The 15,971-nt window shown below is 34.0% G+C and overlaps 1 protein-coding gene across 2 annotated transcripts in view; it reads left to right on the forward strand.

Moving 5' to 3' along the window:
• Nucleotides 1-5,875: 5,875 nt before the first annotated feature.
• LOC123524441 (E3 ubiquitin-protein ligase TRIM23-like) overlaps nt 5,876-15,971 on the forward strand; it is a 199,447-nt gene continuing 189,351 nt past the window's right edge. For both annotated transcript variants that reach the window (XM_045302646.2, XM_053539898.1), the window contains exon 1: nt 5,876-6,016. In XM_045302646.2, the coding sequence (XP_045158581.1) occupies nt 5,951-6,016 (66 nt within the window). In that variant the 5' untranslated portion in view covers nt 5,876-5,950. The remainder of the gene's footprint in view (nt 6,017-15,971) is intronic.

The raw sequence follows: 15,971 nt of genomic DNA on the forward strand, positions 1-15,971 counted from the left end.
TCATATATATTTTTCACTTAGCCATATACCCGGCTGGTCCATAAACATGGCTGATTCCTTGAAGGAATTTGGTTGCATTCAGTTCCTTTTTTTCATACTGATCCCAAAGCTGATCCCAAAGCTCGAATATTTCTTTCTCACAATGTCTAGTTTGGCGACGCTGTTGTCTTCCAACACCATGGTCAAGTAGTTCATCGATGTCGATCTCGGCATCAAGGGCCTGTTTCCGCAGTGACCGGTACCCACAATCACTGTTTAGACGGTTGTGCCAACCTGAAAGGGAGATATATAAAATTATATTAATGTATTTGAAATTGAATACAGTAAATAGAATTTAATTCAAAAGGGATTATTGATCTAACCCATCATTGCTTTATTATAATTCACTTGTATATTCCTTGTGTGATGTATTATATTCTAATAATTCTTTCTAATAATACATGTTTTTAATTCTTAAAAATATCAGTATTATCTAAGTCTGTAAGAACAATGCATTTAAAATTAAAATGTAATTTAAATCGTTGTTTGTAATTATTGCTATGCTTGAATGTTATTTTGTTTATGGTGTCAGGTAGATTTAAAACAGATCATTTTCTGCTGAAGAAAAGTGCCAGTTTGATTCTGGTTTAAAAAGAAATGTCTTTTATACTAATGTAATTTAAAAGCACTTACCAGTGTTTCCGCATTTGATATGCTGCCATTTTCCACAGCTGTCACACGACAAGGCAAGATGACGTGTAGCAACAGTCTTAGAACAAAAAGCACACTTATTTGACATTGTAATCCAGTATAGAATAACGGTGTAACATAAATGAAATCTTAGAATAAGACATTATTCCAAGGTAGTCTTAACATAAATTCCCGGTCAGATAATTAGTGTGCATTGTTCCGATTATGAGTATATCACACAAAACATTTAATTCTTTTAATTTTTTTAATTGCAATCATCATCAAAGGATCAATTAACCTTTGAAATTCTTGTTACTATATTTGGGTGTGCAAACTTGGTAAATTATTGTGTTTATAAGATGCTAATGCTTTAAATATTATCAATCAGTGGTCATTAAAACATCAAAGATTCAGGTGTTAATGTTTCTTTTGTGATGATCAATTGATTAACATAACAATTATATTAAGGTTACTTTAATCTTGAACTTAGAAAAGTGTGACACAAATCATTATCACTTTTGTATTAATACAGCTATAAAGTTTGATTTTTAAAAAATAAACAAGATTTTAAACTCATAATTTTGAATAAAATAATTAAATATATGAAAAAGTTGTAAAAATATATATATAAAACCTTGGACTTTACACCTGCTTATGGAATGCAGTCACCTTACATTCAGAACCCACCCCACACCCAGTTGAGTGGTGGAGGGTATGTTGGAATGCAGGCAGGACCACCACCATGGGCCATCGAACTCCTCGACGACATGAAACAAATTAAACAAAAAATGCAAACGATGAAATAAAAAAAATCTGTAAATATGATAAACTCAAACGTGTCTGACATTGAAACAAAATTCAAAACTTTAGAAACTATAGGGTATCTGAAACAGAAACAGCTTGCCAATTTGCATCAAGTGCGGCAGAAAATAACAGAAGTGAACTGAAAAGTACTAAGGAGGAAATTAAGTATTTACGGAAAAAATGTGAAACTCTAGAAAAGGAATCGAAAGAATTTAAGGAGGTAAATACGGAACTATAGACAGCAAAATGGTTGACCTCGAAACGAGGTCAATGCGCGATAGCTTGTGATTTTATGGAATAACAGAGGGAGGGAATGATGAGAACTGTGATGCACTTTTAAAAACTCTATTCAAGGAGCAACTGAAAATTGATGCGACAACGGCGGATGGGATCTTATTGGATCGGGTACATAGGATACGTACATACAAATGTATGCATTACTACATGCATAAAACATGAAATTGACAATATTTTATGATAATATATACGCAAACATCGTCCAGTCTTTTTGAATGCATCCAATATACTTTTGGTATATACGCGTGTTTCAGCATCTATAATCAATTTAAACCACAAAAAAAAAACACCAAATATGTTGCTTTAATAAATAAAAAAATCGCTCATGTTCGATATTTACCTGCAGTCATGTTCATTGGCATAACACAGATCGCCCGTATTGTATTCTGTATAAATAACAACCTTTAATGTGCTTGAATGTAGTACATTTTTGGTATGTACATGTATTTAAGTTCAAACCACAAACACATAATATATTGCTTTAATAGAGTAATAATCGCTTATGTTTGGTATTTGCCAGTCTGTTCACGAACATGAATCAGATCGCCAGTCTTCTATTTTATATAAATTAACAGCATTAATATGCTTGAATTTTAAATATTTTTGGTATGCACTAGTATTTTATCATAAATAATCAATTTAAATCACAAAAATATAATATATTGTTTTAATAAAATAATAATCGCTCATGTTCGGTATTTACCAGTCATGTCCGCGAACAAGACTCACGTTATCTAAATAAAATCGACAGATGTACTTTAAAGGCATTTATATTCAACTGGTTATTTATGTTGTTTATAGAACTAAGGATTCCTGCGTGCAAATAATTATTGTGTAGAATAAATATATTCTTGTATCCATTTGTAAGATAACGAAAGTCAGACGAAATGGAAACGGTCATCCATCCATACAGATCAGCTCAAATTTGCGGGAAAAGTAAACGGTTTTGAGACACTTTTCTTCCCACCATTATTTTCGTGTGGTCACATTCTTTAAATATATACATATGTTTTAGATTAGTCATTTGCAGTTAATACGGTACATGCCGCGCAAGGTGTGCATTTTGGGCCATTTTTGCCTGAAAATTTCGCGTCCTGTAACCGGCGTTTTACTCGTTTCTATAATAGAAACAATGGAATCGGCAGGCTGAAAATGTCCCATGATGAAATGCTAAGTGTGTGCAATACATCCGCTCAACAATTCGCTGGAATTTTTCAAAATTGGATTTTTTAAGATTTTCGCACTGGTATCAGCGCAGATTCGTGGAATTTTCAAATTTACCGTCCCTTGCCTCCCGCCATAAAGGTTATATAGCAGTAATTCGGACAAAAATGTGAAATGTGCTTCCGTTGGTGGGTGTGGCTACAACTTCACATGTTGAAGGTTTGAACATTTAAAAAAAAAAGGAATGGAAAAAAAAAATATATATATATAATTATATATGAGGGTACAAAACTTCACATGTTGATAAATATTGATGGAAAATATTATGTACATTGATGGAAAATAAAAAATGGAAAAAAATATGTGTGTGTGGGGGGGGTGCATGATCGGGATGGTGGGCATGACTGGCTGGAGGAGCGAGGCGGGGAGACGGTACATGATAAATATTTAAATATTCATGGAAGGTTTGAAAAAAAAATTTAAAAAGGAATAAAAAAAATGGGGGGGGGGGGGGGGGGGTTGGGGGGGTGTGACCAGGGCGGTGGGGGTGACCGGGTATGGGTACACAACTTCACATGATAATAAATGTTCATGGGGAAAAAATGAAAGAAGTTTAATGAAATTCTACCAATTTGTTAGTTTGTTATGTACAAATACATGTATGTGGATTTTTAAACAAAGGGCAATAACTCGGGAGTTACTAGAGAGATCCTGACGAAATTGTGCGTGCACAACCACATTATGGTGATCTAAGTTCAATTTAAGTTTCATAGTTCTAGGTCAAATATGTCACAAGTTATGAAGCAGAAATTGCCATATTTATAGTACCCTATATAGTTAACACTAGAAAATTTTAAGGGCCGTAACTCAGGTGTTACTTAGGCAATCTGACTGAAACTTGACGGGCCGCATTTTCCTATAGTGGCGAACATGTACATGGAGTTTTATTTAAATATTCCCAACCACTTCCTAGATATGGTTTCGGACGGACAGAGGTATCAAGTCAACTCGTCCCCCAGTCAACTCATTCCCGATTTGGTCATTTCGTCCCCTAAAATTGGTCATTTCGTCCCCCTCATGATAAAATTTGGTCAACTCGGTACAAGATACAAGATACAAGAATCTTTATTTTGAGTCGGATGTTTTAACAATATAACATTAGCATTAGTAATAAGCTATTTGCCGACTATTTAACAAAGACATAAGTAGCAAATAAATATAACAAACAGCCTGTAACTAAAAGATTAAGTTATGATTATAAAATACATATACATATTTAAAACATTACATATGGTTTTAAAAAACAAACAATGACAAGCAAAGTAAGGGTCCAAAGTAAGATAATATACTATTAAAATTAATCATTTTCGACACTATTTCCATATACATATCTACACGTACACCCATACACATACATACGCATGCACATATATACATTACATAACATACATATACATATTTACGAGCATACATACATGTATGCACTTGCCCACACATATAATAAGTATACACATATAATCTAAAAGCACATGAAATATAGCACATTTAAGCACATTTAAAGCACATTTAAAATTTTAAAAATCTGTGGGAGAGCTGCTGATCCTGACCAATGGCCTAAAAACTGCTATAAAACTACATGTAAATAAGAAACTGAAATTGCAAAACCAGCACAAAAGTGCGACAGGGAAGAAAAATAGTCTTAAGAAATCAAATATCCCCTCGGTCCCCTTTTGGTCATTTCGTCCTCCTTTTGGTAATTTTGTCCCCCTAAATATGAGGTATTTTCGCTTTTTTATCATATCTTTGACTTTGAAAATTGGTATTTAAAATCATCGTGAGTTTTGAAGTAGTTATATTGGAGATGGTTAACCTTAGATAATAAGGTTGGATAAAATAATAAAAGAAATATACTGAAAATATAAGACAATTAACTGAAATAACATAAAAAAATTCAATGCCTTTAGTAATAAAAATATAATGTAATAATTAACTTTTTTAAAAAAATCATAGTAAGAAAAGAGAGAGAGAGAGCAATAAATCCTTATCCCTGGTCATAATAAAAGAAAGTTTTAATTAGAAATACAATTTAAAAAAAAAAACAACAAAAAACCCCAACTGATATCTGTCATATATGTATTACTAAAGATAACCAACATGCTTTATATTCATTTTTATTTTCGTTAAAATAAAAAAAAGTCGTGGGACAGGGGGTTCTAAAAAATGTACAGTTAGCCTATATCTTTATATACGAATGGTGTTAAAGGTTATTTAATCACATTAAAAGTCGTTGATTGGGCTGATTGGGAGGTGTTAATGGTATTGAATTGCATGAGAAGTTGTTGATTGACTAATGAAATGGGTTAATAGTTGATTGGATTGAGGATATTATTTGTTATAGAAATGTTTAATCTTATTCAAGTGTTTGAAAACAAGCAGCATCAAAGACGAACATTAAAAAGCAATCATGTTGTAGCAGACTTATAAAAAAAACAAAACAAAAACAAAAACAAAAACAGAAAATTCTCTTCGAAGCAAAACAGTTCTTAAAACAAATGAAAACTTATGTATATTTTAGCATTAAATATACTTATTTGAAAAAAAAACGACTTCATTTATCTTAGTATGATAATTTTTTCAAAAATACGTTTAAAAATGGGGGGCAAAAAAAAGGGGACGAAATGACCAATTTGAAATCGCCGAGGGGGACGAAATGACCAAATCGGGGACGACTTGACTGGAGGACGAGTTGACTAGAGGACGAGTTGACTGTAAATCTGGACAGATGGACGGACGGAAAGACGGACGGAAGGACCGACAACGCCAAAACTATATTCCTTCGACTTCGTCGGGGGATAACAAAGAATAATTAATTTCTTTTATTGGTATATAGCGGCTAGCCTAAACGCGTGACGCGACGGCTTTTAGTGGTATCTGAACGAACACTGCTAATCTGGTTCCCTTTCTGAATGAGGGGACCAGTCGAACCAAAACATCAACAATAACAACAACAACAAATATGTCAAAGTCTTTTGTATCTTGTAACAGTTTTAAAGGATCGTTTGCTGCACAAAATACTGAAAGTGTACGTAGTTTTAGAATTACATAGAAAGGGTTTTATTTGGTTGTGGTCTATTAGCCAGTAGGTTTTGAAGAATTCCAGACGTTTCACTCCCAAGACTTTTCCTCCCCTAGACATTTCACCCTCAAGACATTTCATCCCAAGACTTTTCACCCCCAATTTTACAAACCCTAGACTTTTCACCCTCAATTTTCAATATAAACTGAAAATATCGTGAAATATTTTGTCATTTGATATTTAAAATCATTTTATTATATTTTGTTGGGGTTGTTAGGGCATTTATGAAGATAATTTATTACTTTACTGGCATGCGAGTAGTCCCCGGACAGCAGTAGTCCCTGAACAGCAGTAGTCCCCGGACACCCGCCCGCAACGCTCTATTTTCACGATTTGTGTACTTATTTTTTGTGCCTAATCATACAGATGCTTGTTTTGGAGAAGTTTATCAAGTTCATTTTTTCACAGGTAATCATTTGAGTATAATTATCATGGAAATCCTACCCGAAGGTTCACTGGCGGGGCTTCCGTTTTAATGCGCATGTGCAAGAGAGGTCCCTCTGGAGGGTTTAAAATTAACATTGGGGGAAACTTCCCAATCGGGAAATCGGGACTTCCCCTTTTTTGTTACTATATTAAGACATTTTTTCCCGTTTGGGAAACAAAATCACAGTTTTTTAATAGGGTCAGAAAAACTGATCAGTGCATAAGGATTTTCAAGTTACAGAAATATTTATGGTACCATTGTACAGAAGAAATGTAGTTCTAAAATTCTACCGTTCAGAATTTGTTTTAATGATTTTGTTATCTTTTTATTGTCTTCGAAAGTTGGCACTTCTACTTAGAGTTAGTGCAAAATATGCATTTCCCGAATTAGAAATGCAATTTCCCGTTTGGGAAAGGTAAATGGCTTCCAAAAGTGCTGGATATAATTTTGCTTAAAAAAACCTCTAACCCATTTCATTTATTCTGTCTGAAATATTAGCAATGCCAGAAGTATTGGAATACGGAGAAACGTATACAAGTGAAATATACAAAGTCGTTGATGCCATTGTATAGAATTTGCAAAGATGAACAATACTCAACAACAGCAGCATAGAAACACAAACAGAGTCTTGGTATCATGGGCAAATATAAGTAATAGCGATATAACTACAGATATAAAGATCACTGTCATATCAGAATTACATACATTGCAAATGCTGTGATCAAGTTGTATAGTTGCAGCTTATATACAATTTACCATAATTTTCTCAGATCCGAACTGCTGTTCTTTAAATAACTGGCTAATTTTATAATAGAGTTTCCTTTTCAAATGATGTAGAAATGTAAATTTTACCTTAAAGCCATTAGTACGGGTCTATTGCCATCATACTGAGTATGTTTTTCTAATGTAAGAAGTGAAATCATTATTTGCATTTTGAGAACTTATAGACCAGTCATTCATTTTGTATGAACAATGAAACATAGCATACAAAAGCCATTGACATTTCAGTCTGTTTGTGCATTGTTTATTACCTGTTTTAAACTAGAGCACTCTGAGGTAAAAACCTAAGCAAAAAAATCCTATCAAAGTTGAAAAATAGACATAATTTTGTAAAAAATGCAAAATTTACAAAACCTGTACAGTGAGCAAGTGTGTGAAGTTCCAATCCATTTCAATCAGTGGTTATGGAGATACAAACTTACAAAGGACTAGAACTGTGTCCATAGAAAACAGATGCCCCACATACTGTCTGTATAGCAAAAACTTTTGAGGTGCCATAACTGCAGTAAAACATTCACTTTACGGACATCTGCACATCAGATTTGTTCATCTGTGAACGTTTGATGCAAATCAGGCTAATAGCATGGAAGAGGTTGGACACACAAGACTTTTCTCTACATTCCATATAGTAAAAAAAAAACATCAAAGGGCTATAACTGCAGTAAAAATAGCTGCGGAAAAACAATTCTTCCTTTATGGATATCTGCACATCTAGCTTGTTCATTCTGTGAAAGTATGAAGCAAAACAGCAAATCAGGCTTGTTGTGTGAGAGGAGTTGGACACACAACATTTCGGGACGTACGGTCTGACGGACTGACATACATACAGACACTGTCACAGCAGCAACAATATATGCCCTCTACATAAATGTGTGGGGGTATAGAAAATGTAGATCGTACTACTATTGTTAGCTGAAATAAGAAGTTTGTTTTCTTTATGACTGTTTTTGCTATATATTATTTTCTTGAGAAAAACAAACCATAATTTACTAGGGTTGGCTCGTATTGCCTCAAAACTTTTTACTGATTGATTCTTTTTCAAATCTGTTTTCTTTATCCAAGATATTTTTTTTTAAAAAGTAATGTTAATTTATGACTACTAGGTGTTGATATCTGCGATGAAAAATCATTCAGGTTTGATCAAATCAATATAAAAAAATGTCTTTTAAGCGAATAAAAGGGCTTTGGGACCACAGAAATATAGAATATAACATAATAAAATTATGCTCTGATAAAAATAACATTTTAATGGGATTGTTTTAGTATTGGGTAAAATATTTAAGGTATTTCGTTCCAGTTGATGATGTCTAAAAATATTAAACCTTTTTATACCTAGATCTCTATCTGCTCTGGAAGCCGTTTCCCCGTTGGAAAATCAGAAGCAAAATCTGTAATAGATGACTCTAAAATACTATCTTCCATGTACAAAGATGTGTATTTGTTAAGGCAGCTCAACTTGAAAGTATATAAATGGAAGCGGAGTAAAGCTATTATTGCCTTTTTAGGGGGCGTTACTTCAGATATTGGCACTAAGCCTTGTTTACTTAACAAATGCATTGCAATTGAACATATTTACAGTTTATGTAACTCTTACTTAGTAGCAACTTTGTCTTTTATTTGGAACCTAATTCAGTATGAAGCTGCACAGAGTAAATTTGTCATAAATCTGAACGCAAAGTTAGGTCCTTCTCTCAATTATCCAACAACTGTCTCAGAACACTTAACGTCATTACATTTCCTAAATGTTGACTGTATAGTAGCTTTTGATAATAATTAATGGGAAAATCTGACAAGAAGTTGAATGCTTCATGGAGACATGTTACTAATATTATAAACAGTATATATGACATCAACTATGGGGAGTTATATAAAAGTTCGGACAATATTGTAAAAAAAAATGTTTATGAAGAGCAAATGCAGACACACAGTCATGTCACTGGTGTTAGTGACTGCATCGATCAATCGTTTTACAGATTTTATCAAACTGACAAAATTTTGCGACCAAAAAAATAACACATTTTATATGCTTTACCTTTGGACTGCAGCTCATATGATTCAGTTAGACTTGTACTTTATCGTAGAAATGGTTTAGAAGCTGGTGTTGAAAAATATATTATGTCACAAGAAACCAAAATAGAATCGGCATTGGGTATTTCTCGGTATTGTGTGACAGTTTACCATATGTGCAGATAAGCTTATACATGACAAAATGTAGCGACTCCATTCGTGGTACTGCAGGTCAAAATATATCTTTGAATTTGATTGGGTTGTTACACCTTTAGGTCACTTTGAAATGAACATGATTTTTTAACTAAACTTTGAACCCTGTTTAAAAAGTCTTGCTGTTTTGATTATGTGTAGGTAAAAAAAGCTTTAAATTGTGCTAAACTCTGTTGATATAATCGCAAATCTTGGCAGATGCTAACAATATTTCCTTTTGGATCATTACCATATGTCAGGGAGGCCATTAAGAACAATAACGTCCCTTTTGCAGAGGGATACATACATTGATATAAAAGGTGAAAAAATCCAAATCAGTTGTATATGCATGAGCAAGTGTTAAGTATGGAACCTAAAGATCATTATAAAACCTGTATGGATACAAAAATGAATTAGTTTGAAAATGAAATTTTATATGGAGACAGTTTTTAAGGAAGAAAGGTTATGAGATTAATTTGATTCTGGTTTCATATCTCATAACTTTTACCAACTTTGCAACAGTTAATCACCAAGTTTTCTTTGACAATGAAATATCATAGAGGTCCTGTGTATGTAACATCCACTGAAAGACTAACTGAAGAGAGCAATAATCAGTCAAAGGAAGCAGTTTACAAATTAATTGAGAGTTGTTTGTACAGGCTAAAGAATGAATGAAGATATGCAACAGTATTATACAGAGAATACACGCCTTGAGTTTTGTGTAAATGTTTTGTTTCCAGAATTTCAATAAAAATAGTTATTATTACTCGCTTTTGTTTAAAGACCCACCACAACCTAGTGACCTACTTTTTTCACTCTCGAAAACTTTGTGAAAATCTTTCTTAAAATACAGGTAATATACAGCTATACTACAAGTTCTCAGCTGGACAATTAAGGCCTTTCCTGAATAAATGTGTTTTGACAACTTCATCTGCAAAGTTCTTCAGTCGATCTGTTTTCAGCATAGTTTCAAATATATAGCTAAATAATTATAATACAACGTAAAAACAAAATGTGATTGAAATATAACTTAATACACTGATTTCTGTACATATTGCTACAGTCATTAAATGAAATGTTAAAACATTTAACACATCCTCTTGGCCTAAAATCTGTCACTGTCAATTCTTTACTAGATACTTGTCATTTCTTATTTTCTTCATGCAAAGCATGTATAATTACCATCAGGGAAACACAAAAGAATACAGTTATTTTGTGGTGCCTCTTTAAACATTTCCTGAATGGGAAATCAAGAGTTAAACAGTAAACTGCTGCATTTCCCAATTGGGAAATTGCATTTCTAATTCGGGAAATGCAGGCTTTGAGCAAAGATTGAGCAAATATGCTTATTTCGGATGACAAATAAAAAATAACAAGACCGTTTAAAGATATTCTGAACGGTAGAATTTTAGAACAACAGTTCTTGTGTACATTGATATTATCATTATCTCTGTAACTTGAATATCCTTATGCACTGATAAATTTTTCTGACCCTATTAAAAAACAGCAATTTTGTTTCCCGAACGGGCAAAAATGTCTTAATATAGTAACAAAAAAGGGGAAGTCCCGATTTCCCTATCGGGAAGTTTCCCCCACTGATTAAGGCTACATGTCTTTACTTCACGACTAGCAGACGATACATATACACTTTCAACAAGAAAAGTTATTTTCTTTGTGACAACAATACTAATTTGCCAAAATATTAAGAGGTGTTATAGCGCTACATTTTCTTGCATACCAGACGGGGATTTCCGGTATTTTTAATCAACACATTTTGATTGACAGAAATAGTCAATATTTTACTCTCTTCATAGTTGTTGTGATTTAATCAACACCTTTTGATTGACAGGAATAAGTGTTAAAATATAAATGGATTAACTGGCTAACCTGTAGTATATTAAACTTTAATTAATCTAAACCTTGACTGATCTTATGGAAATCAAAAAACAAACAAAATCATACTCATCACTCAAAAATGATGTTGCTTCAAAAATGAAACTTTCAATATCTTGTCTTTAAAGAAGTTTATTTGCAAAATAAATGAATTTTGACATATTCAGTAATTCCTTCCTATTTTCCGTAGACATCAGATTATCAGATTTACAGAGTGGGCCATCTACAGTAACATTGGTTTTAAACATTTTCTTCGTAATTTTTTATACAATGGACATACAAGAAGAAAGTGATATTCATTTTCTAAAGAACTAAGATTACAAAATCTACATTTTATATCATTTTGATCCATGTTGTTATATCTACCTCTTACTATTTCAAAATTATGTTTAAAAATGATATTCTAAATCTGCTAAGCGCAATTCGAAATTTTTTATGCCCCCACTGTTGTGGGGTGGGGGGCATATAGATTTGCTCTTGTCCGTCCGTCCTTCCGAAAAAGTTGTGTCGCGCCTAGCTCCAAAAGTATTTGACGTAGAGTCACAAAACTTTACAGGAATGTTGATCAGCATGTGTTGTTGTGCACCTGGGGTTTTGCGTCCGGATTCATTCAGTCATGTAGGAGTTATGGCCCCTGACTTTGTAAAAATTGGTCATTTTAGTGTTGTGTCGCACGTAGCTCCAAAAGTATTTGATAGAGAGTCACAAAACTTTACAGGAATGTTGATCAGCATGTGTAGTTGTGCATCTGGGTTTCGCGTCCGGATTCATTAAGTCTTGTAGGAGTTATGGCTCCTGACTTAGTAAAAAATTGGTCATTTTAATGTTGTGTCGCGCCTAGCTCCAAAAGTATTTGATGTAGAGTCACCAAAGTTTACAGGAATGTTGGTCAGCATGTGCAGTTGTGCACCTGGGGTTTCGCGTCTGGATTCATTCAGTCATGTAGGAGTTATGGCCCCTGACTTAGTTAAAAATTGGTCATTTTAATGTTGTGTCGCGCCTAGCTCCAAAAGTATTTGACCTAGAGTCACTAAAGTTTACAGGAACATTGGTCAGCATGTGCAGTTGTGTACCTGGGGTTTCGCGTCCAGATTCATTCAGTCTTGTATGAGTTATGTTCCCTGACCTAGGAAAAAAATTATGTCCTTTGTCATGTAGTGGGGGCATCTGTGTCCCATGGACACATTTCTAGTTTCTTCAATTATATTTAAGTAATTTTTAAGATTAAGGAATGTTTAAATCTACTATAAGAGTAATCCTTGAGAATTGTTAATGTTAGCATATCAAGTTTGATATTAATTGTCCAATATTCTCTGTAGATGAAGAATTACTGTTACTGTCTTGACTTATCCATATATCCGACAATCCCAGGTTTTATAACAGCATTTTTAGCTCGACTATTCGAAGAATAGTCTAGCTATTCTACTCACCCTGGCGTCGGCGTCGGCGTCGGCGTCGGCGTCACACCTTGGTTAAGTTTTTGCATGCAAGTACATACAGCTATCATTTAAAGGCATATAGCTTTGAAACTTATTTATTCTTTTTCTAGGTCAATTACCAACCTCACTGGGTCAAGTTCCATAACTCTAACATGTATTTTGAGCAAATTATGCCCCCTTTTGGACTTAGAAAATTCTGGTTAAAGTTTTACATGCAAGTTACTATCTCCAAAACTAATGCAGATATTGAATTGAAACTTCACATGTGTCTTTGGGGTTATAAAACTAGTTGATAGCACCAAGTCCCATAACTCTGACCTTCATTTTGGCCAAATTATGCCCCCTTTTGTACTTAGAAAATTTTGGTTAAAGTTTTGCGTGCAAGTACATACAGCTATTACTAAAAGGCATATAGATTTGAAACTTATTTTTTCTTTTTCTAGATCAATTACCTACCTCACTGGGTCAAGTCCCATAACTCTGACATGTATTTTGGCCAAATTATGCCCCCTTTTGGACTTAGAAAATTCTGGTTAAAGTTTTGCGTGCAAGTACATACAGCTATTACTAAAAGGCATATTGATTTGAAACTTATTTTTTCTTTTTCTAGATCAATTACCTACCTCACTGGGCCAAGTCCCATAACTCTGACATGTATTTTGAGCAAATTATGCCCCCTTTTGGACTTAGAAAATCCTGGTTAAAGTTTTACATGCAAGTTACTATCTCCAAAACTAATGCAGATATTAAATTGAAACTTCACATGTGTCTTCGGGGTTATAAAACTAGTTGATAGAATCAAGTCCCATAACTCTGACATGTATTTTGGGCAAATTATGCCCCCTTTTGGACTTACAAAATCCTGGTTAAAGTTTTGCGTACAAGTACATACAGCTATTACCAAAAGGCATATAGCTTTGAAACTTATTTATTCTTTTTCTAGGTCAGTTACCAACCTCACTGGGTCAAGTTCCATAACTCTTAACATGTATTTTGAGCAAATTATGTCCCCTTTTGGACTTAGAAAATTCTGGTTAAAGTTTTACATGCAAGTTACTATCTCCAAAACTAATGCAGATATGGAATTGAAACTTCACATGTTTCTTCGGGGTTATTAAACTAGTTGATAGCATCAAGTCCCATAACTGATATGCATTTTGGTCAAATTATGTCCCGTTTCGAACTTAAAACTCTTTTGATATTTAACATTTTGGGTAATAATTTCCTGCTTCTGTGACAATATTTCGAATAGTCGAGCTTGGCTGTCTTACGGACAGCTCTTGTTATTTGAAACGCCCAGTTTGAATTATTATATGTACAATAATGTTATTGTTTGCATCGTTACGCAGCATATGATAAATTCTTTTTTGTAGTGAGTTTTCATTCGAATTCAGTAAACGGAGCCAGCAGCTTACCATATTTATCCTTTTTTAGCTCACCTGAGCAATGCTCAGGTGAGTTTTTCTGATCGCTCGATGTCCGGCGTCCGTCGTCCGTCGTCTGTCGTCTGTCGTCCGTCGTCTGTCAACATTTAGCTTGTGTATGCGATAGAGGCTGTATTTTTCAATTAATCTTCATGAATATTGGTCAGAATGATAACCTTGATGAAATCTAGGCCGAGTTCGAAAATGGGTCATCTCGGGTCAAAAACTAGGTCACTAGGTCAAATCAAAGAAAAACCTTGTGTATGCGATAGAGGCTGTATTTTTCATTTAATCTTCATGAATATTGGTCAGAATGATAACTTTGATGAAATCTAGGCCGAGTTCGAAAATGTGTCATCTCGGAACAAAAACTAGGTCACTAGGTCAAATCAAAGAAAAACCTTGTGTATGCGATAGAGGTGGTATTTTTCAATTAATCTTCATGAATGTTGGTCAGAATGATAACCTTGATGAAATCTAGGCCGAGTTCGAAAATGGGTCATCTCGGGTCAAAAACTAGGTCACTAGGTCAAATCAAAGAAAAACCTTGTGTATGCGATAGAGGCTGTATTTTTCAATTCTTCTTCATGAATATTGGTCAGAATGATAACCTTGATGAAATCTAGGCTGAGTTCGAAAATGGGTCATCTCGGGTCAAAAACTAGGTCACTAGGTCAAATCAAAGAAAAACCTTGTGTATGCGATACAGGCTGTATTTTTCAATTGATCTTCATGAATATTGGTCAGAATGATTGCCTTGATGAAATCTAGGCCGAGTTCGAAAATGGGTCATCTCGGGTCAAAAACTAGGTCACTAGGTCAAATCAAAGAAAAACCTTGTGTATGCGATAGAGGCGGTATTTTTCAATTGATCTTCATGAATTTTGGTCAGAATGATAACCTTGATGAAATCTAGGCCGAGTTCGAAAATGGGTCATCTGGGGTCAAAAACTAGGTCACTAGGTCATATCACGTAAAAACCTTGTGTATGCGATAGAGGCTGTATTTTTCAATTGATCTTCATGAATTTTAGTCAGAATGATTGCCTTGATGAAATTTAGACCAAGTTCGAAAATGGGTCATCTGGGTCAAAAACTAGGTCACTAGGTCAAATCAAAGAAAAACCTTGTGTATGCAATAGAGGCTGTATTTTTCAACTGATCTTCATGAAATTTAGCCAGAATGATTACCTTGATAAAATCTAGGCTGATTTCGAAAATGGGTCATCTGGGGTCAAAAACTAGGTCACTAGGTCAAATCGAAGAAAAACATTGTGTATGCAATAGAGGATGTATTTTTCAATTGATCTTCATGAAATTTGGTCAGAGTGATTGCCTTGATGAAAACTAGGTCGGTTTTGAATATGGGTTATCTGAGGTCAAAAACTAGGTCACTAGGTCAAATTAAAGAAAAATCTTGTGTATGCGATAGAGACTGTTTTTTTCAGTTGATATTTATGAAATTTGGTCAAGTTGATTGCCTTAATGAAATCTAGGTCGAATTTGAATATGGGTCATCTGAGGTCAAAAACTAGGTCACTTGGTCAAATCAAAGAAAAAACTTCTGTATGTGATAGAGGCTGTATTTTTCAGTTGATCTTCATGAATTTTGGTCAGAATGATTGCCTTGATAAAATCTAGGTCGAGTTTGAACATGGGTCATCTAGGGTCAAAAACTAGGTCATATCTAAGAAAATGCTTGTTTTATCGCAAGAGACCAATTTTTTGGTCCAATCTTAA

The sequence above is a fragment of the Mercenaria mercenaria genome, chromosome 3 (assembly GCF_021730395.1).
Source record: "Mercenaria mercenaria strain notata chromosome 3, MADL_Memer_1, whole genome shotgun sequence".
Classification (NCBI taxonomy): domain Eukaryota; kingdom Metazoa; phylum Mollusca; class Bivalvia; order Venerida; family Veneridae; genus Mercenaria; species Mercenaria mercenaria.